Consider the following 22,547-nt stretch of genomic DNA (forward strand, 5'->3'; position numbering starts at 1 on the left):
CATTTTGGAACTTACAGTTGACAATATTGAGATTTGAAACTCTTACGGACCATACTGAGAAATTACTTTCCTATAATAGACAAGCAAATAATATACGTCAAATCAGCTGTTTTGAAACAAATTCCTATGATTGTGGCGTGAAACCTCTGATATACCAATCAGAAAAAAGTATGTACCAAAGTAATGGAAGAATGAGAAGTTGAGAGAATTCTGAATAACACAAATTGAGAAGCTTCAGTCAGCCTTCCTCATTTTAAAGTCATTTTACGGTGTGTCCTTGTATGTATCACTATTTGGGGCACTAAATGTTACATACTAACCAGCGTCCCTGACATTGCAGTCAACATTCCAACCATATCATGGCATTCTGTAAATATCCGAGTCTGGACCAGGTACATCAGTGACTTGAAGGATTGAGCAATGAAAGTAAGAACGTCACGGGTACCTATTGAGTGAGTGAGCATGGTTTTACGCCGCTTTTAGCAATATTCCAGCAATATCACGGTGGGGAACACCATAAATGGGCTTCACACACTGTACCAATGTCGGGAATCGAACCCGGGTCTTCGGCATAACGAGCGAACGCTTTAACCACTAGGCTACCCGACCGCCCGTACCTATTATGAAGGTCGATGAGCAATATTGACTGTGTAAATCAATCCCAAGACAAAAGTCAAGATTTCAGTATTTTATACATAGCATTTTATATATAAAGCGATGACATGATCATATATCAAACAATGTACAATGAAATGTTCCAAGTTTCACAAAGATTAACAAACATGACCAGTTTGTATAGTCATTCATACATTTTCATTTGACATCCTTGCTTGACACCATCACAATTAGATTTGAAATCTCATCAGTTCACTATGAAGGCTTCGTCGTAGGTGATATTCCTTCCAAGTAAGAAGCAGTAAGAAGCCAGTTGCAACGATCAGACCTAAGACTGTGTGTGTAGTATAGACCAGTCAACAAGCTGTTGCTTTCAAACTGAACTAAGTCCACAAAAGCAACAGAACAATGACTCTAGAAATCCAGAGATTTTCATTATAAATAACCAGTCAGGAACAGCATGTTGGGCTCTCCTGGACGATACAGCACTCATACATTGGTGTGAAGTCTTCTCATTCATCATAGTCGGGATTCTTCCTCAGGACAACAAAACCTTCCATGATGGGTGTGAGGGGAAGATCTTACATGGGTTAAGGAAATAATGATCAGGCTGTTTTTGACAGTGTATCAGTCACATCTTTAGTCAGTTTAAAGTATAGGAAAGTCCCATATGATACAGGGCCCAATTTCAAAAACAGGGTTAGAAACTAAAAGTTTTTGTCCACTAGTCCTTATAATGATAACATATAGCAAAACCCTTAAAATGGGCCAATTTCTACTCGTCCTTAGGATACCTTTACTATTGGGCAGTTTCGTAAGGACTACAGGACTAGTGCCCATTTCTAACGCTGAAAAAGTGATCTTAGTGCTAAGATGAGTACATACTTTAACATAGGCTTACCGTATTCGACGTAATAATTCGCTCTAATAAGCGCCCACGGCGATATTTGCTAATATATTGGCTAGTGAACAATCCCAATTAGCACCCCTACCGATTGATCAATGTACACAAGACCTATTTATTCGTGTATAATACGCACTAGTGTGTAATATGCACCCTCAATTATGGGCAATTAAATTCTAGAAAAATATATCTGTCGTATAAAAACATTTCAGGCTGTCAGCATAAACCACGGAATTTATCTTTCAACTCTGTTTTTTTCACCAAAATAATATTCTAATAAGAGCCCTATATTTGTAATTTTGAGAGCGCCCTGGGCGCTTATTACGTCGAATACGGTATTTGTTTTGTTGCTTTTATTATCATAAAGGTCATAGCACCAAGATTGCTTTGTGGAACTGGGAGCCGTTGTAGAAAGCGATCTTAGCGCCAAGGTGATTGTAACTCCCATACCTTAAAATAGACTTATGACAGTCGTAGTGCTAGGGTTGTTTTGTACAATGGCACCCTGGACCAGATCAGGGTGTTGTTGTACAAGACAACCTTAGCCCTACGATGATCATAAGCCTATGTTAAAGTATCGGAGTTACGATTACCCTAGCACTAAGATCCCTTTGTACAACGACACCCTGGACTGGGACCATAGTAGAGGTAAATATGGACTGCGGAATGAGTGAGTGAGTGAGTGAGTGAGTTGGGTTTAACGCCGCTTTTAACAGTATTCCAGTTATATCACGGCGTGTCAGCTTAATGTGGGAGGAAAGCCCGAAGTGATGCAGGTCTCAGACGTTTACCACTTCGGTGAAACCCACGAGCACGGGTATGGTGCTGACAAACCTAGAAACATAATCAGGGCGAACCGGGATTCGAACCCACAATCATAGGTTTCTGGCTTGCCCAAGGGACGCAACTCTGCACAGCGAATCGCGGCGCCTTAGACGACTGGGCCACCCGTGCCCCCGACTGCGGAATGACAAACAGTACATCCAAAAGTACCTTGCACCAAACAATCTTAGCATTAAGGCTATTGAAATTACTATGATTAAACACACGCTTACAATAACTGTAGGGCTACCTTACCTTTGTGCAAGAGAGTCCTGGTAGCAAGGTACACAATGCTGCACAGCAAGTTGTAGTGCATAAAATCAACTGATCAAACCCTTAAGTCAAGAACTTGCATGACAATATTCCAAGAACTCCTGTCATTTGGTAATAAAGGATACATTCATCTGTGGCCAGCTCTGCCCTCTCTCCATATGCCAGCAACACTGGTGTGGTGTGTGTCTGGAAGCCAGTGATTGTCTTCGGTTTACCGGCTTGTCCAACAACATCTACAGCCTGTACACGAAAGACAAGGAGAAAGTGAGACATTTATCTGTCTTATATTGTTGCTGCCTTAGATTAATTTCATCTGGAGCTCTGACACAAGGTCTTTCCACACAAAGTTCCCATTATGTTCAACATGTTCATATTTCTGTCACTTATTCCAACCAGCCAATTCAACATGACAGATAGCTTTCACTTGTATCTTGTAAGTATCAGCTTATAAATTTCACAATAATTGGCAACAGAAATCATGGACTTGTTACAACTGAATTAGAGGACTTATTAACCATGATGACAGTAACCACTTCAATAAGAAATAGTTTTACAGATGTAGAACTTTGACACAACAGAAGAAATCCCTACCTGGCCAACTCGAACAGACACTGCAAGAGGTCTCAGATCTTCATCAAATGTGACTAACATCCTGGGCTGCATAGCAGCAACAAGGTGGTAGAGGACATAGTGGGACTTGCCCAGGATTACTGCAACAGAAACAACAATAGGTGAGGAAAAGTTGAGGGGGAAAAGGATTTAATGTGAGTAATGAAAGCACATTTGTGCATCCGTAAAACCCTGCATTATACAGCGACGTGCACATGTGCACATGCAGATTTCGTGGCATTCTCATAGTGTGTCTAGCAAAAGAAAAAATGTATGTAAAACAAGAAAAAAAAATTCACCTTAAAAGAAACAAACAAGTTGATGGTGTTACACATTCAGCAGAATAACCTTAATTAATATATGTAAGCTGAACTTAGTTTGCAAGGTTTATACAAACAGTGCAAGTGGAATGTCAACATTTTACTCTTTGCCCAATTTGACAACACAGAAACATTACTGTAACCATGACAACACATATGGGCAATCATATCATCACTCATTTCCATGATTAAAGCAATCTTGATATCTGATTACCCTCTATCACACTGTTGACTAAATCACAAACCACAGTGCAAGTGGAGGTCAACACAAAGTTAAAACGTAATTTGACCACACAGAAACATCTCCATAACAATGAAAACAAACCTTAGACTTCATGTACCTGGGGAAACCCACTCAATACACAGGAATCATCTTCCCGAGTCAAGGGTGTTAACTTACTTTGACAGTCCAGTTTCCACCCTTGCCGAACTAGGCTGGAACTATGGAGTCATATTATGGATGGACTAATCATGCTAATGAGTCTATGCATAGTTCAATCAAAATTGGGTAAAGAAATCGACATCCGCTTCATAAACTACTGTGCAGATTTCTGTTGATTGCAGGATTTGCAAAGCATGTGTACTGCCAACTCAGTGTCGACAGATATTTTGCCAATCTTTTTATGTTTTTTATCAAGGTGCTCACATGATTTGATACACTTCGCGAAGTAAGACTCGTATTATTAAAATATAGATTTTCATTACTCATCAGATCGTCTAGACTGGGCGCCACCATTCTGTTTTAAGTAAATGCAAGTGATATGAGAGGTGGAATCTGATTGGTTGATAGGAGGGTCATAGAAGGGAGGAAACTTGAAAACCACTGGTGGTGCTCCGATTGAGGTTGGAAATTCCAGCCTATCACAGGAAGGGTGGAAAAAGGACTTTTACAGTCAGTTAACTCCCTTGACTCATGAAGATGCACCGGAATGGGCAAGAGTTGTACACTCTCTAATTGACTGTAACAATGCATTCCTTATCATGTTATTATACTGGTTGGTTAAGGGGGAATGTTCGTTGAACTTAGTTTGCAAAGTCCATACAACCACAGTGCAAGTGGAATGTCAACATTTCAATTTATGCCCAAATTGACAACACAGAAACATTACTGTAACCATGACAACACATATGGGCAAGAATATTTCAAGAACAATAGATTATCCTCAAATGGCTAGCTCCAACAGTTACTTTGTTCCCATACACAAACACATGGTAGCTGTTAGCACGGTTAGCACTATCTTCAGATAAACATGTCAATTGTTTCTTTTAAGGCAACAGACAAGATCATGGTGTTACAATTACTTGATGCCTTATTTCACATTACTAATCCTTGAGGGGTTTAACCAAGTCATAAGGAGTGTACACAACTTAAACCAAGGTAACACTGAGCAGTGATTAGAAGAGGGACACTAATTTCACAAGTAATATTATCATGATGATTTGATCATATTTTTTTCAATTTTTAATGTATGTTTGCTGAACTTAGTTTGCAAAGTCCATACAACCAAAATGCAAGTGGAATGTCAACATTTCAATTTATGCCCAAATTGACAACACAGAAACATTACTGTAACCATGACAACACATATGGGCAATCATATCATCACTCATTTCCATGATTAAAGCAATCTTGATATCTGATTACCCTCTATCACACTGTTGACTAAATCACAAACCACAGTGCAAGTGGAGGTCAACACAAAGTTAAAACGTAATTTGACCACACAGAAACATCTCCATAACAATGAAAACAAACCTTAGACTTCATGTACCTGGGGAAACCCACTCAATACACAGGAATCATCTTCCCGAGTCAAGGGTGTTAACTTACTTTGACAGTCCAGTTTCCACCCTTGCCGAACTAGGCTGGAACTATGGAGTCATATTATGGATGGACTAATCATGCTAATGAGTCTATGCATAGTTCAATCAAAATTGGGTAAAGAAATCGACATCCGCTTCATAAACTACTGTGCAGATTTCTGTTGATTGCAGGATTTGCAAAGCATGTGTACTGCCAACTCAGTGTCGACAGATATTTTGCCAATATTTTTATGTTTTTTATCAAGGTGCTCACATGATTTGATACACTTCGCGAAGTAAGACTCGTATTATTAAAATATAGATTTTCATTACTCATCAGATCGTCTAGACTGGGCGCCACCATTCTGTTTTAAGTAAATGCAAGTGATATGAGAGGTGGAATCTGATTGGTTGATAGGAGGGTCATAGAAGGGAGGAAACTTGAAAACCACTGGTGGTGCTCCGATTGAGGTTGGAAATTCCAGCCTATCACAGGAAGGGTGGAAAAAGGACTTTTACAGTCAGTTAACTCCCTTGACTCATGAAGATGCACCGGAATGGGCAAGAGTTGTACACTCTCTAATTGACTGTAACAATGCATTCCTTATCATGTTATTATACTGGTTGGTTAAGGGGGAATGTTCGTTGAACTTAGTTTGCAAAGTCCATACAACCACAGTGCAAGTGGAATGTCAACATTTCAATTTATGCCCAAATTGACAACACAGAAACATTACTGTAACCATGACAACACATATGGGCAAGAATATTTCAAGAACAATAGATTATCCTCAAATGGCTAGCTCCAACAGTTACTTTGTTCCCATACACAAACACATGGTAGCTGTTAGCACGGTTAGCACTATCTTCAGATAAACATGTCAATTGTTTCTTTTAAGGCAACAGACAAGATCATGGTGTTACAATTACTTGATGCCTTATTTCACATTACTAATCCTTGAGGGGTTTAACCAAGTCATAAGGAGTGTACACAACTTAAACCAAGGTAACACTGAGCAGTGATTAGAAGAGGGACACTAATTTCACAAGTAATATTATCATGATGATTTGATCATATTTTTTTCAATTTTTAATGTATGTTTGCTGAACTTAGTTTGCAAAGTCCATACAACCACAGTGCAAGTGGAATGTCAACATTTCAATTTATGCCCAAATTGACAACACAGAAACATTACTGTAACCATGACAACACATATGGGCAATCATATCATCACTCATTTCCATGATTAAAGCAATCTTGATATCTGATTACCCTGTATCACACTGTTGACTAAATCACAAACCACAGTGCAAGTGGATGTCAACACAAAGTTAAAACATAATTTGACCACACAGAAACATCTCCATAACAATGACAACAAACCTTAGACTTCATGTACCTGGGAAAACCCACTCAATACACAGGAATCATCTTCCCGAGTCAAGGGTGTTAACTTACTTTGACAGTCCAGTTTCCACCCTTGCCAAACTAGGCTGGAACTATGGAGTCATATTATGGCTGGACTAATGAGTCTATGCATAGTTCAATCAAAATTGGGTAAAGAAATCGACATCCGGGACACTAATTTCACAAATAATATTATCAAAATGATTTGATTTAATTTATTTCAATTTTCAATGTATGTTTGCTGAACTTAGTTTGCAAGTTTCACATTTATAACATTATACACACTTTGATTTCACACATGATCAGGAGTAAAAGATGCAGAACTTGGCGTCCTCACGCATCTACAGACAAATACATTGTTTGCTGAACTTAGTTTGCAAGGTTTATACAAACAGTGCAAGTGGAATGTCAACATTTCAATTTATGCCCAAATTGACAACACAGAAACATTACTGTAACCATGACAACACATATGGGCAAGCATATACTCTGCTTCAAAATGACTAATCATCCTTGTTCATGTCTAACACCCCCACATAACTTTACGTGTGTAAACTAGACAATTTGGATAGTGACAGTTGGCAGTCCCATAGCCATGACATGATCACAACCAAGGGCTAATTCTATCCAGGAACAGCCACTAGACACCCAGGAATGGGTAAGCGTGATACACTGCAGGGATTATCCTGGAAATTTTTACCTATGAGAGAAAATCTCCCCTGGTCCAAAAGCAATTAGATTTTATGGCGTGTGATGGGATTTTGCTAAGTTTCAGAGATATTTTGTCTTCTCACAGTGAAAACTGTATTTGACTTACAGTATTTGTGACTCAAATTATGTTGCAATTAATGTTACGAGATAATATAGACATATCCTCAGATATCCATTTTTGAACATTAATGTGAACAGTTTCCAATGTGAATATTTAAACATATTACATTGGTATGAAAAGAAATAACATTAGTATTTATATTTCTGTTCATTGTCTACTTTAGGAGAAATTACATTAATATTTATGCATTTCTGTTTATTGTTGACTTTAGGAGGAAATATATGCAAGGACAATTATAGATCGTTTAGGTGTGTTTACCACCGTCAGCTGTTCATTTCGGTGGCATGCAGGAGACAACAGTCTGCAGTTATCAAATATCTAGGTCTTTGACAATGTGTGTTCAGATCGTAATTTAATATATTCGAAGTAATGACATGAAATAGAGACTGTTGTAAATGTTGTTACAGTTTGTTGGCAAAAAATATATTTACACAGAATGAGATAACACATGGTGCTTTGTCAATATTGCTGTCTATGTCCGTCTGTAGTGTGTACCATATCAAGGGAAATATTATGGAATTTTTATTTCCCGGAGAAGGCGGCGTGTTTGCATGTGCAGCAGCCAGAAAATTTGTACGAACATCCGGAAATAGAAAAGACTGTTGACATTCAAAAAGTTTATGAGTATGAGTTAGATCTGAATAATAAGTCACAGTTTTCAATTTTTATGAATCTCTGACTAAGTCAATTCATGACAGTGTATCTAGTTACAAAGAGTACACTGACATATTCATACTTAATTGGTGGTATTACCCATAAACCTTAAAAAGCATCTAACAATGTATGTATGTATGTATGTATGTATGTATGTATGTATGTATGTATGTATGTATGTAAACATTTTCTTTCATAGGAAACACAAGCTAACAAGAGTGAGTGAGTTGACTTTAAAGCCGCTTTTAACAGTATTCCAGTTATATCACGGCATGTCAGCTTAATGTGGGAGGAAAGCCCGAAGTGATGCATGTCTCAGATGTTTACCACTTCGGTGAAACCCACGAGCATGGTGCTGACAAACCAAGAAACATAATCGGGGCGAACTGGGATTTCGAACCCACAATCATAGGTTTCTGGCGTGCCCAAGGGACGCAACTCTGCACAGCAAATCGCGACACCTTAGACGACTTGGCCACCCGTGCCCCCCACAAGCTAAGAAGAAAGGATACTTTGGTATTCAGAATATTCTTAAATTAACTTCATGTAACAAAATGTTTGTTGAACTTAGTTTGCAAAGTCCATACAACCACAGTGCAAGTGGAATGTCAACATTTTAATTTATGCCCAAATTGACAACACAGAAACATTACTGTAACCATGACAACACATATGGGCAAGAATTTTTCAAGACTAGATTATAATCAAATGGCTAGCTCCAATAGTTATTTTGTTCCTACACACAAACACATGACAGCTACTAGCATCATCTACCAACAAAACAGACACAATCATTTCTTTTAAGGCAACAGACAAGAGTGAGTGAGTGAGTGAGTATGGTTTTACACCGCTTTTAGCAACATTCCAGCAATATCATGGCGGGGGACACCAGAAATTGGCCTCACACATTGTACCCATGTCGGGCAACAGACAAGATATGGTGTTATGATTACTAACAGCTGAGGGGTTTAACCAAGTGATAAGTAGTGTACACAACTTAAACCAAGGTAACACTGAGCAGTTATTAAAAGTGGGACACTAATTTCACAAATATCATAAACCTGATATAATTTTATTTAGTTAAATTTTCAATGTATGTTTGCTGAACTTAGTTTGCAAAGTCCATACAACCACAGTGCAAGTGGAATGTCAACATTTCAATTTATGCCCAAATTGACAACACAGAAACATTACTGTAACCATGACAACACATATGGGCAAGTCTATTGTCTTCAATTGTATAGATTGTCATATGCCTAACCATCAAATACAATGTTAAGAAATGAAAAGCATAATTTGTTCAATTATCAAATTACCTTATGAGGAAGTTGGCTACAATATTGCCTGAATTATTTAGTTATTTTGGTGTTGACTGGTTGTAAGATATTACCACGAAGGAATTTCCAATCTGATGATGACTTTTTTGTTGTCTTGGATTTAATTTTGAAGGATCCATTTGTTAGGATATTCTGCTTGTATAAACTTTACAAAAATTGCCAAGTCCATTTTGATAGCTAAATAACGAATGGTTTTCCCTCTCGATGTTTTAGGCAAGACATGATATATTTCATGCCTCATTCAATGTTATGGTCCATTGATTGTTATTTTACATATGAACAGTTTGAGTAGCCCTAATGAGGTGAGGTGAGGTTCAAGATCACGTCTAAGATTATTGCACTCATATATCTATGTTTGAATGCACGTAAGTACGTGCGTGAGTGCGTGCCTGTCCAGACTAATGCTGATTTTATTGTGCTAGCCCACTGAGATACAATGCCGCAGTTCAACATGTATACCCTACTCAGACACAATATACAGACTCCGAGCCAGCCAGTTTAAACCCCTTAATGAGGAGCGCCAGGCAGGGTAAGAGTGAGTGAGTGAGTTTGGTTTAACGTCGCTTTTAACAGTATTCCAGCTTTATCACGGCGTGTCAGCTTAATATGGAAGGAAAGCCCGAAGTGATGCAGGTCTCGGACGTTTACCACTTCGGTGAAACCCACGAGCACGGGTATGGTGCTGACAAACCTAGAAACATAATCGGGGCGAACCGGGATTCGAACCCACAATCATAGGTTTCTGGCGTGCCCAAGGGATGCAACTCTGCACAGCGAATCGCGGCGCCTTAGACGACTGGGCCACCCGTGCCCCCAGGCAGGGTAAGAACAAGTACCATCCTTTAACATCTTTTAGTATGACATGGCGGGGAATCAAACCCACCTTACGCTCTGCGGGGCAAGCGCTCTATCCACTTGGCAACGGACGCCCCTAATGAGAAAATAACCCCAATGTTTGTTTCCCAATGTGCCGGCATCAATAGGTGAATGACCATGGTCAGAAGTGTACTACTCAACATTTGCTAAGGACCACAACAGTCATCTTTAGTCAAAGGTGTGGTCCTCAGCAAATGTTAAATAGTATAGATGAGGTGTGATCTCCAGTGGCCTAGGGACATTGGGAAGTTGGCAAAATGGGACTCAACCATTCTGATAACTCAGTAATGGATAGTAGATATTAGGGGGATGGTTATAGGGAGAGAGGCACTGATTAGGTAGATCTATGTATCAAAACCTTTCTTTCAAATAAAGTATATGTTTGCTGAACTTAGTTTGCAAAGTCAGCAAAAATAACAGTGCAAGTGGAATGTCAACATTTCAATTTATGCCCAATTTGACAACACAGAAACATTACCGTAACCATGATAACACATATGGGCAAGTTTAACATCATCAGCCATCGCAAGTCCAAAATCCATCACAACTATATCTCTATTCATGAGAAAATGACTGATGAATCATCCGGGATCATAGTGAGTGAGTGAGTATGGTTTTACGCCGCTTTTAGCAATATTCCAGCAATATCACGGCGGGGGACACCAGAAACAGGCTTCACACATTGTACCCATGTCGGGAATCGAACCCGGGTCTTCGGCGTGACAAGTTAACGCTTTAACCACTAGGCTACCCGACCACCCCTCCGGGATCATAAAGGACCAATGTTTTCCAAGGAAGCGAAAAAGGAACTCACTTGTTTTGACATCTAAAGCTGAGACCAAGACAGCCAGCAAACCAGCCACAGCTACTGGACTCATGAGGGCCCTGTCGCTGTGGTAGGGGCAGAGTGTGAGGGTGCCTTTACCAAGGTGAGTCAAGCCTTGTGCCAAGCGCACCATGAAGAAGTTGTTGGGGTCTTTAGCATGGTACACTGCAAGCTGGCGCAACATGGCTGCTAGACGAGCGTTGTTTGTTCCTGCAACCATAGAAGTGATGATGACTAGTGAATTAAAGCATCATGGTATAAACTTGAATATTCAAGGAAAAACATAACAAATGTGGGATACAGAGACGATTACTCTGAGCTAGTAAATGAAATTATTTTAAAGTTACTGTATAATGGAGAGGATAACTATACAGTGAGTGAGTTGGGTTTAACGCCGCTTTTAACAGTATTCCAGTTATATAGCGTTGTGTCAGCTTAATGTGGGAGGAAAGCCCAAAGTGATACAGGTCTCAGATGTTCACCACTTCGGTTAAACCCACGAGCACGGGTATGGTGCTGACAAACCTAGAAACATAATTAGGGCGAACCAGGATTCGAACCCACAATCATAGGTTTCTGACATGCCCAAGGGACCCAACTCTGCACAGCGAATCACGGCGCCTTAGACGACTTGGCCACCCATGCCCCCAATATGCAATGATTGAGCAAGTGGATCCAAGAATGGGGTCCTCTCCAAGACTCACCACCTATTTTTGGTGTGGTGGTGGGGTGTCATTTTCTAAATTTGAGAGTCATGATTTTCCTGGCCATGCCTGTTTGCTGTCAAATACACTGTGACCGTCAGTTATGACTTGTATGAAAAACTTATGCGATATTCCAGGATATAACTGTCAAATACGCAGGAATTACACGTCATGTAAAACCCTGTTCTCTCATTCTTCTGACACATGGATACCACCTTGTTAAAACCTGTCAGAACTCTTATGGTGCAGAGACACAGAGGATCATAATCAAGATTCAAAACCAAATCTGATTTCAAACCCACGTCCAGTACACGGATCCAAATCAAAGGGAAACAACTGTGCACAATGATTTCAGGCACCTTAGATCACATTCCCCAGAGAATGAGTGAGTATTGTTTTACGCTGTTTTTAGCAATATTCCAGCAATATCACAGTGGGGACACAAATGGATTCACACATTGTACTGTGGGTATTGGAGTGACGAGCAAACACTTTAACCACTAGGCTACCCCACCGGAGAATGACAACACAAAGATGAAGCAGCTATATGTTCTGACCTGCTCCTGTGATTCCCATGGCAAGGATGGAGTTGTGAGCTACTTCAGGGTCATTGTCGTGAGAGAACTTGCTGAGTGTGTCCAGGATCTGGAGCTTGGGGTTGGACACAGAGATCAAGGAAAGTGCCAATGGCACAGCCCTCTTGATTGACATCTCTCCGTACCGCAACTGCAACAATCAGATGTTTCACTGAACGTCCCCTAGTATCATAATTAACCTAAAATTCTCAAAACATTTACAATGACTTATTCATCATCCAAAACTGGCTTCCACGGGAGCTATCACTTGGGTGAGATCATGCAATCTCTCGCTGCATTGAAATTGCATCACATTCTTTGTAGACCATTATGTCATCGGATACCATGACGTCACAATCTAATAACATCACTAATCCCTCTGCCACTGAAGCTGCTTAGCTGTTATTTTTAGGCTCAAGAAACTGTTGTACAGTTTACAAACTGAAAAGGTTGGAGGAATTATGTTGGATGAACTAGTCGATACAACATTTATCAATGACTGTTGATATATTTGATATAAAAAGACACTCGGATGAGAATCTCAAAATCTCAGCACGATTTCAACCACAAATATGAACATGATGAAACAGTAAAAATGATCAATCTCCAAATAAAAAAAATCTTGCAATACTCACCAAATGCCCAAATGTACGGAATGACATTTCTGCTCCTATTTCTTCACCCATAGATATGAGAGCAATACCTAAAACTGCTATGCCTGAAAGTAAACAAAGAAGACTTGTATTACTGACGAGAAATTGAAAATAAAAGACCTAAGTTTCTGTTAAAGGACAATGCCTTTTATTTTTCGAAAGTTTCTTCTGTTTAATTTCAAATAATATGTATGTTTGCTGAACTTAGTTTGCAAAGTCGGTAAAAATAACAGTGCAAGTGGAATGTCAACATTTCAATTTATGCCCAATTTGACAACACGGAAACATTACTGTAACCATGACAACACATATGGGCAAGAATATCCTGTGCTTCAAAATGACAAATCATCCTTGGGCATCAGCCATTGAAAGTATATTAAATATCTGTGCTAACAAAAGCAACCATTCACAGAGGTAAATTTACGAAACATATTCGTCGGAAAGTTGAGTATTGTGGCAACAAAAGTAACATGTACAGAACATGAGTTCCTGAATTTTTCTTGTCATATACAATTGTTCCACAAGGCTGTAGCATGATGCCAATGTGAGATGAACGTCCAACTACCTTGTTGTATTGACAGGTCTGGCCCTGCTGGTTCCTTCTCCTTCTCCTTCTTATCATCCTTCTTCTTGTTCTTGTCTTCCTTCTTCTCATTGTTATCCTGGAATAGACACCAGTGTAAGTACAGTTTTCTGTTTTCTGGAGGTGAGGTGGTGAGGTGGTGAGGTGGTGAGGTGAAATGAGTGAGTATGGTTTTACGCCGCTTTTAGCAATTTTCCAGCAATATCACGGCGGGGGACACCAGAAATGGGCTTCACACATTGTACCCACATCAGAAAACCCAGGTCTTCGGCGTGACGAGCGAACGCTTTAACCACTAGGCTACCCGACCGCCCCTTGAGGTGAAATGAAGATACCCACCTTCCCAAGGTAAGGGGGATAACTGACTATAATAGTCCCGTTTCCATTCTTGCCGAACTAGGCTGGAATTTTGGAGCTACCTTTTGGCTGGACCAACAAGTCAAATCAAAATTGCGTAACAAATTGATATCCAGTTTGTAAACTGCTGTGCAGATATCGGTCGATTGCAGGTTTAGAAAAACATGTGTACCGCTTACTTAGCATTGACAGACATTTCCAAATCTTTTCATGTTTTTAGCTCAACTAATTTGATGCACTTCACGAAGTAAGACCCATGTTATTACAATATAGATCTTCATTATTGATCAGATTTATGTTTTGTTTGCCATTTTGTTTGAAGCAAATACAAGTGATATGATAGGTGGAATCTGATTGGTCAACGGGAGGGACATAGAAGGGACATAACTCGTAAAAGCAACTGGTGGCGCTACAATCGAGCCACGAAATTCCAGGCTAGTTTGGCAAGGGAAGATGGGAGATACCACGCCACAGTTTAACATGAATACCCTATTCAGACACAGTATACTGACTCCGAGCCGACCAGTCCTTGTTTAGTCTCTTAGTGCAGAGTGCCAGGCAAGGTAACAAAAAGTACCATCTTTTAACGTCTTTTGGTGTGACGCGCAAGGGATTGAACCCCAGACCTTTCGCTCTCTGGGAAGACGCTCTAGGTCACGGAGGTGGTCCATTTTCTGGAGATCTTTAAAGTTTATTAGCCAGTCTAAACAGAATTCTTACTGGACTTGGGTTTCGGACTTGTGGCTATAGTCACAAACTGTACACATTAAAGTGTAGGCAAGAAGAGAGACTCTTGTACTTGAGCGACAAGAAACAAATGTGTTCAAGTGTTCAGCCAGTTGGTAATAAGTCAGCTAATAACCGAATCTCGTCCAGACAACCGGATGATTGCTATTGTAAGCAATGATCCTCGTCATCAGGGTATGATGACACAATGAACCAATTCACCGAGTTCTACCACCTGACCCATTTGCTCGCCCCTTATTTGGTCAATATCAAAACAATAAATATGGCTGAAAAACACATATGAACAGGCAAGAGTCCAGCGTCCAGGGCCGATACAAGACACAGAAATGCCCTAATCTATATCCTAATACTTTGAAAGCTTCCCGGAAGATTGACTTTATATAGAGTTTGATATCATGAACATTGTTACCATACCTGATCTTTCGAATCGTCATGTTCCGAACATATATGTAACAGGTGTTGAATCTTCAGAACATTACCAGTGCCTGGAAGTCAAGAAGAAACATACTTTACAAACAACACCAAGATGTATCAGATCATACAAACTGCCTCATAGTGTACATAGTCTACCCATGGCATCTGTTCTCTACTTCTCACAAAACACCAATCATATAATGGAATTTTTTCTCTTTTTTCCAGATTGCAAATGGCTAGTCTGGCAAAGAAAACTTGAGTTGTTCTGATTATTAACTACATAGCTCGCAACTTTCCCAAATTACAATCAGTAATTAGTTATGATCTTCTGGACGGTACACCAATACCTGATGATATTGCGAGGGTGACAACAGTACAAAACTGTCATGTGATTCACAAACTCAGTTGATAAATGTATGGCTTAGTTTCCATCTTGACTACAGGAACTTCCAATAATACAATAGGAGTGTTTGGATTTGACAGATGCAACACTTTCAACATATTTCATACCAGTCAATAAACAAGAGGGTCTCGCATTTGTAGCAGATGGTGTAAGGCTAAATACTGACCCTCTATGAAAAGTTAGGCCTTGTGATTATATTTTTGTAGATTGGCATGTAAGTTATGTGAAATAAGGAAGAAAGTATATTTTCATAGTTTAGTTGCAAATTCGTAACAAACACTGAAAGAATTGGGGGTTATTTAAGTCCTTTTGAGTAGTACATACATATGTTTGCTGAACTTAGTTTGCAAGGTTTAGACAAACAGTGCAAGTGGAATGTCAACATGTTAATCTTTGCCCAATTTGACAACACAGAAACATTACTGTAACCGTGACAACACATTCTGGGCAACCATAAAGATGATATTATCATCAGTATCCTCTGTACATACCTGCATATGCACAGACATCAACCAGCATGGTCGCCATTGACTTGAGTGGCTCCCCTACAACCTCCAGAGCTACAAGTGTGGCATCCACAGCGTCTTGTTTACCTTCACGTACAAACAGGAGACATTAAACATTCAGTTCAAAAAGATTTATAACACACCCAAAGTATGTATTGAAAAGCACAAATTTTCAGCGAAATATAAGGCAAATACAATCTTCAAGGGATTTGTTGCACATAAGTTATTGTAGGCAGGGATGCAAATTCGTACTAGCCTGCTGGCTTTAGTGAAGATTATTTATTTTTAAGATATCCCAAGGGCTAGTAGAATTTCAGACATTTCACAGGTAGTCCTTATATTGTATAACCTTAACTAAACAGAAGTAACCTTAATCTCTCTTCCCTAAATTGCTTGCATATGGCCCAGTTGTATAGATCGATCCTCATGATGTCAATCACTGGATTGTCTAGTCCAGACTCAATTATTTACAGATCGTGTCATATAGCTGGAATATTGCTGAGTGTGGCGTTAAACAACAAAGTAGCAAATTTGACTTTTCTGAATACGATTTCAACTGTCATCTTACCTAAATAAGTTAATGCAAGCCCAAGAGCTAGGTATCTTGAGTATGTGTCTTTCAGGTCTGCTTCCGACCTCTCCATCATTGTCTGAAGAACTGTAGACGTCACATCACCATTGCAACTTCCAACTGATATCATGCCACAAGCCAAGGCAGCCATACCTATCACCTGCAAACAACATATTTTCACATTTTATAACATAATACACACTTCCATTTCACACATGATCAGGAGTAAAAGATGCGGAACTTGGTGTCTTGACGCATCTACAGATAAATACATTGTTTGATGAACTTAGTTTGCAAGGTTTATACAAACAGTGCAAGTGGAATGTCAACATTCTAATCTTTGCCCAAATTGACAACACAGAAACATTACTGTAACCATGACAACACATATGGGCAACTACGTCGTCAGCTGATCAACAGGTCACCCAACATAAACAAGTTTCTCTCAATTCTGTTGAACTAAATATTCTCATTACCATCTTGGTCAGAGGATGTTATAAGGGAGAAGCACAAGTAACACTGATTACAACCATAAATGTTTTAGAAAAGTTTTGGCAAGTACACATATAAACTACTCAAAACAAGCTGAAGAACTCCCAATTCTTTCACATAACTTCAGTTAATCTCATGACAGACAAACCATAGTAATATGAAAAAATTGGGTGTTATGTAAGTCCTTTTGAGTAGTACATATATACATATGTATGATGAACTTAGTTTGCAGGGTTTATACAAACAGTGCAAGTGGAATGTCAACATTTTAATCTTTGCCCAAATTGACAACACAGAAACATTACTGTAACCATGACAACACATATGGGCAACTACGTCGTCAGCTGATCAACAGGTCACCCAACATAAACAAGTTTCTCTCAATTCTGTTGAACTAAATATTCTCATTACCATCTTGGTCAGAGGATGTTATAAGGTAGAAGCACAAGTAACACTGATTACAACCATAAATGTTTTAGAAAAGTTTTGGCAAGTACACATATAAACTACTCAAAAAAGGTGAAGAACTCCCAATTCTTTCACATAACTTCAGTTAATCTCATGACAGACAAACCATAGTAATATGAAAAAATTGGGTGTTATGTAAGTCCTTTTGAGTAGTACATATATACATATGTATGCTGAACTTAGTTTGCAGGGTTTATACAAACAGTGCAAGTGGAATGTCAACATTTTAATCTTTGCCCAATTTGACAACACAGAAACATTACTGTAACCATGACAACACATTTGGGGCATCTGTATTTCATAAATATGACATCATGTCTGCAGGTAAATATATCTTCAGAGGTCAATAGCTCAAACATGCCATTATCACCTATGTCATTAACATAACACATTTCGTATGAGGTGGTCAAGAATGTTTTTGGAGTGTGGGAAACTTATCTTTAACAGCACACAGTTCATGAGCAACGCAACAGTGAACAACCATCTAAAGTCAGTCTGATACATTAATAAACAGTTCCAGAAAACAGAAATACAAACTTTAAGTCACATCTGACATGCTACCTTTGGAAAACACAAATATAACTAAAAGATATTATTTTGTAGGCCATAGGTAAGGTAAAGGCAATAGGGTAATTTAATATAACACAAAGCATACATGTATGCTGAACTTAGTTTGCAGGGTTTAGACAAACAGTGCAAGTGGAATGTCAACATTTTAATTTTTGCCCAATTTGACAACACAGAAACATTACTGTAACCATGACAACACATTTGGGGCAACTATATCTTATAAAGTTGATATTATGTCTGCAGGTAAATATACCTTCAGATGTCAAAACTCCAGTGTGCCATAGAATCTGTAGATGTTCTAGCCTTATTACCTGTATCAATAACACATTTTGTATGAGATGTAACCATGTTTTTGGTTTGTGTGAAACATACCTTTAAAAGCAAATGGTTTGTGAGCAAACCGACAATGTGAACCATTTTAAAGTCAGTCTAACTGATACATTGATAAACAGTTCCCTCACACAGAAACTGAAAGTCACATTTGACATGCTACCTATGAAAAGTCAAACAGAAAAATTCAAACTCAACTAAAAGCTTTAATATTGTAGTTTATAGGCAAGGTAAAGTGAGTGAGTGAGTGAGTTGGGTTTTACGCCGTTTTTTAACAGTTATTCCAGTTATATCGCGAAGTGTCAGCCTAATGTGGGAGGAAGCCTGAAGTGATGCAAGTCTTGGACGTTTACCACTTCGGTGAAACCCACGAGCATGGGTATGGTGCTGACAAACCTAGAAACATAATCGAGTTGAACTGGGATTCAAACCCACAATCATAGGTTTCTGGCGTGCCCAAGGGACGCAACTCTGCAAAGTGAATCACAGTGCCTTAGATGACTGGGCCACCCGTGCCCCCCAGGCAAGGTAAAGGCAACATGGCAATTAGATTTAATATAAACCATACATGTATGCTGAACTTAGTTTGCAAGGTTTATACAAACAGTGCAAGTGGAATGTCAACATTCTAATCTCTGCCCAATTTGACAACACAGAAACATTACTGTAACCATGACAACACATATGGGCAGCTAAGTTGTCAGCTGATGAACAGGTCATCCTCAGTGTTCCAACATTATGAGTTTGTCTCAATTCACTAGTAACAACTATCAGTCACTTTAACAGGATCAGGACCAAAACTGGTGATTTATTTCAAGTAGGTAAAGTCAAAATCTTACTTATACATGTTTTTATGGTTATAAATACAAAGAAAAGTGTCTTATAAACAGATTGATACCTCATTAGTTGTAATATATCTATAATTTCAGGATCTTAACATAAATGTTTACAACAGAAATGAAACCTTTCTTCTCAAGTTGTGCATTCACAATAATGACAGGATAATCTGATTTATGCAATAAATGCCCAGAGTGTTTAACTAAGTCAGACAAGAAAATAATGCCCTCATTATCATCATGGTCAAAGGAAATCAAAAGAGAAGAGGCAAAAATAACACTTTACACCTTAACATGTTTAGAAAATCACGTTCAAAAGTATATATTGTATGCTGAACTTAGTTTGCAAGGTTTATACAAACAGTGCAAGTGGAATGTCAACATAATTATCTTTGCCCAATTTGACAACACAGAAACATTACTGTAACCATGACAACACATATGGGCAACTGCAAGGATGAGCTCTAGAAGTTCTGGTTTTCTAATCTGTATCATAAATATTACCCATTTTGTAGGAGATCGTTAACCATGTTATTAACATAGACATATAGGTGTGTGTAAAACATTACAGAAACCATGACAACACATGTCACAACACATGCAATGACTTCCCTAATCATAACTAAGGTGGCATGTTGGATTATTTGTGAAATATATGATCTGGCGAAGTTCACAGGCTGCAATAACATCTATTAATTACTTCATCTACTGTCTGTGCCAAATACTTTTCAGCGGATGAAACTAATTTATAGTCCACTAGTACTTATATGGATAACATATAGAAACACCCTTAAAAATGGCAAATTTCTAATAGTCCTCATGATACCGTAACTATTGGGCAGTTTGGCAAGGACTACAGGACTAGTGCCAATTTCTAATGCAGCTTATAGATATCTAGCCCCAACTTCGCTCTAAGCATACTTTTCAGTGGATTTTAGTGTCATCATGTGGACTATTATTAGCTGAGCTAACCAGGTCGAACAGGATTTTACTAGACCTGAGTACCCTAGTACAAAACAACCTTAGCGCTAGACTGTTGTAAGTCTATGTTAAAGTATGGGAGTTACGATTACCTTAGTGCTACGATCGCTTTGTACAACAGCTTCAGTCACAGATTGCATGTATATATAGTGTTTATTTGATGTTTCTTGGTCCACACCTTCCTGGGGTACTGATAATGAATAGCGACACTACCAACAGCTGACGTCGTACCATCATCAAATACGAGTGAGTGAGCGAGTATGGTTTTATGCCCCTTTTAGCAATATTCCAGCAATATCATGGCGGGGGACACCAGAAATGGGCTTCACACATTGTACCCATGTCAGGAATCAAACCTGAGTCTTCGGCGTGATGAGCGAACGCTTTAACTACTAGGCTACCAGACCGCCCCCATCATCAAATACGACTTGGACTATGTAATAACCCATTTAACAAGAAAACTGTTCCCTCAACTTAAACTGATCTAAACAAGAAAGGAAACACTTGACATAATACAAACCTCCATAGATGATTTAGTCTCTCCTAATACTGGCAGAATGAGACTGAGCACATCTTCACGGTTTGAACCAGCATACGCCAAACCAAGACTGGAATAGAAGCACGTCATCTTATAACAAGTAAAAACAGTGCATGTTGCTCTTCAAGAATCTTACTGACATTCCAGTGTGCTAGCCTGCAAGTACATACATGTTGAAAGAAAACAAACGATTGCTGTTATGGTATCTGATTAATTCAACTGAAAAGGATGCAGTCATGACATCTAATTAATTCAACTGAAAAGATCGCAAGTTATGATATCTGATTAATTCAACTGAAGACTGCAGTTATGAACTCCAAATAATTCAGCACATGAATAACAAGCAATGCTTACCCCACTATGGCTCCTATCCTCATGACATTGCTGGTGTGTACAACGTAGTCAGTAAGCAGGGCCAGGGCCGGGTCACACTCATTCCTCACTCCAGAATTGACAATACCACACGCGAGGAGGGCACCAGCCTACATGATAAACACAACCATGTTACCTTGATGTAACTTCACAATACGATTTCTAATTTATGTTCATATTTCATTACCAATTCCATCTTTCACCTGTAAGAATCTCACCTGAACATTGTTCATTTTCGGCAGCACTGTATATATACTTGACCAGGGCTAACTAATCATAAATACTACAGATCAAGTTCAAGAACAGATATCATGCATCTGTGTGGTGTGGTGTGGTGTGGTGTGGTGTGGTGTGGTGTGGTGTGGTGTGGTGTGGTGTGGTGTGGTGTGGTGTGGTGTGTGACACACTGCACTGAGCAATATTCCAGCTACAAGACAGTAGCCTGAATATAATCGAATCCAGACAATCTGGTGATTGATATTATGAGCAACAATCCACGCCGTCAGGGCACACTGACACATCAAACAAGTCACCAAGTCTGACCACCCGATCCATTAATTCAGGCCCAGAATCCCTAAAGATTTGGTAAATGCCTATTCTCAGATCATAAAACCAGTCTGCACCTACCTTGATATGATCCTCTGCAGAGTAGAGGTACTTATCAATCTGTGTGAGACCTCCATCAACATCCCACAGCAGAATCAGACCCAGAGAAGCTGTCGCACTCAGCATACCTACAGCACATTCAGGCTCAGTTGAGATCACAAAATAATAGTCAACTGTGAACTGATATTTGTAAACAAACCACAAAACATCTAATTTTGACAAGAGATGGTGAGGTGAAATGGGGTTTAAAGTCACGTCCAAGATTATTGCACTGCGATGTGCATGCACGTGTGTGTGTGTGTGTGGCTGCTTGTACTAGTCCGGACTAATGCCGATTTATAGTGCTAGCTCACTGAGATACCATGCCGCAGTTTAACATGAATACCCCACTCAGACACAGTATACTGACTCCGAGCCAACGAGTCCTTGTTTTAGCCCCTTTTTGCCGAGCGCCAGACAGGGTAACAACAAGTACCATCTTTTAACGTCTTTTGGTATGACGCGGCCAGGGATCAAACCCCGGACCTTCCGCTCTCCGGGCGGATGCTCTACCACTAGACCA

At 39.3% G+C, this 22,547-nt stretch overlaps 1 protein-coding gene across 1 annotated transcript in view; it reads right to left on the bottom strand.

Moving 5' to 3' along the window:
- Positions 1-673: 673 nt before the first annotated feature.
- Positions 674-22,547, bottom strand: part of LOC124138156 (26S proteasome non-ATPase regulatory subunit 2-like) — a 31,616-nt gene continuing 9,742 nt past the window's right edge. Inside the window, exons 10-22 of the mRNA XM_046504683.2 lie at positions 22,007-22,113; positions 21,362-21,489; positions 20,990-21,077; positions 16,790-16,952; positions 16,207-16,308; positions 15,313-15,383; positions 13,777-13,873; positions 13,194-13,276; positions 12,541-12,709; positions 11,268-11,489; positions 3,206-3,324; positions 2,740-2,854; positions 674-1,195 (exon numbers count right to left, since the gene is read on the bottom strand). Of these exons, the coding sequence (XP_046360639.1) occupies positions 1,128-1,195; positions 2,740-2,854; positions 3,206-3,324; positions 11,268-11,489; positions 12,541-12,709; positions 13,194-13,276; positions 13,777-13,873; positions 15,313-15,383; positions 16,207-16,308; positions 16,790-16,952; positions 20,990-21,077; positions 21,362-21,489; positions 22,007-22,113 (1,532 nt within the window). The 3' untranslated portion in view covers positions 674-1,127. The remainder of the gene's footprint in view (positions 1,196-2,739; positions 2,855-3,205; positions 3,325-11,267; positions 11,490-12,540; positions 12,710-13,193; positions 13,277-13,776; positions 13,874-15,312; positions 15,384-16,206; positions 16,309-16,789; positions 16,953-20,989; positions 21,078-21,361; positions 21,490-22,006; positions 22,114-22,547) is intronic.

Source organism: Haliotis rufescens, unplaced genomic scaffold, assembly GCF_023055435.1.
Source record: "Haliotis rufescens isolate VD_foot unplaced genomic scaffold, xgHalRufe1.0.p SCAF_6, whole genome shotgun sequence".
Taxonomy (NCBI): domain Eukaryota; kingdom Metazoa; phylum Mollusca; class Gastropoda; order Lepetellida; family Haliotidae; genus Haliotis; species Haliotis rufescens.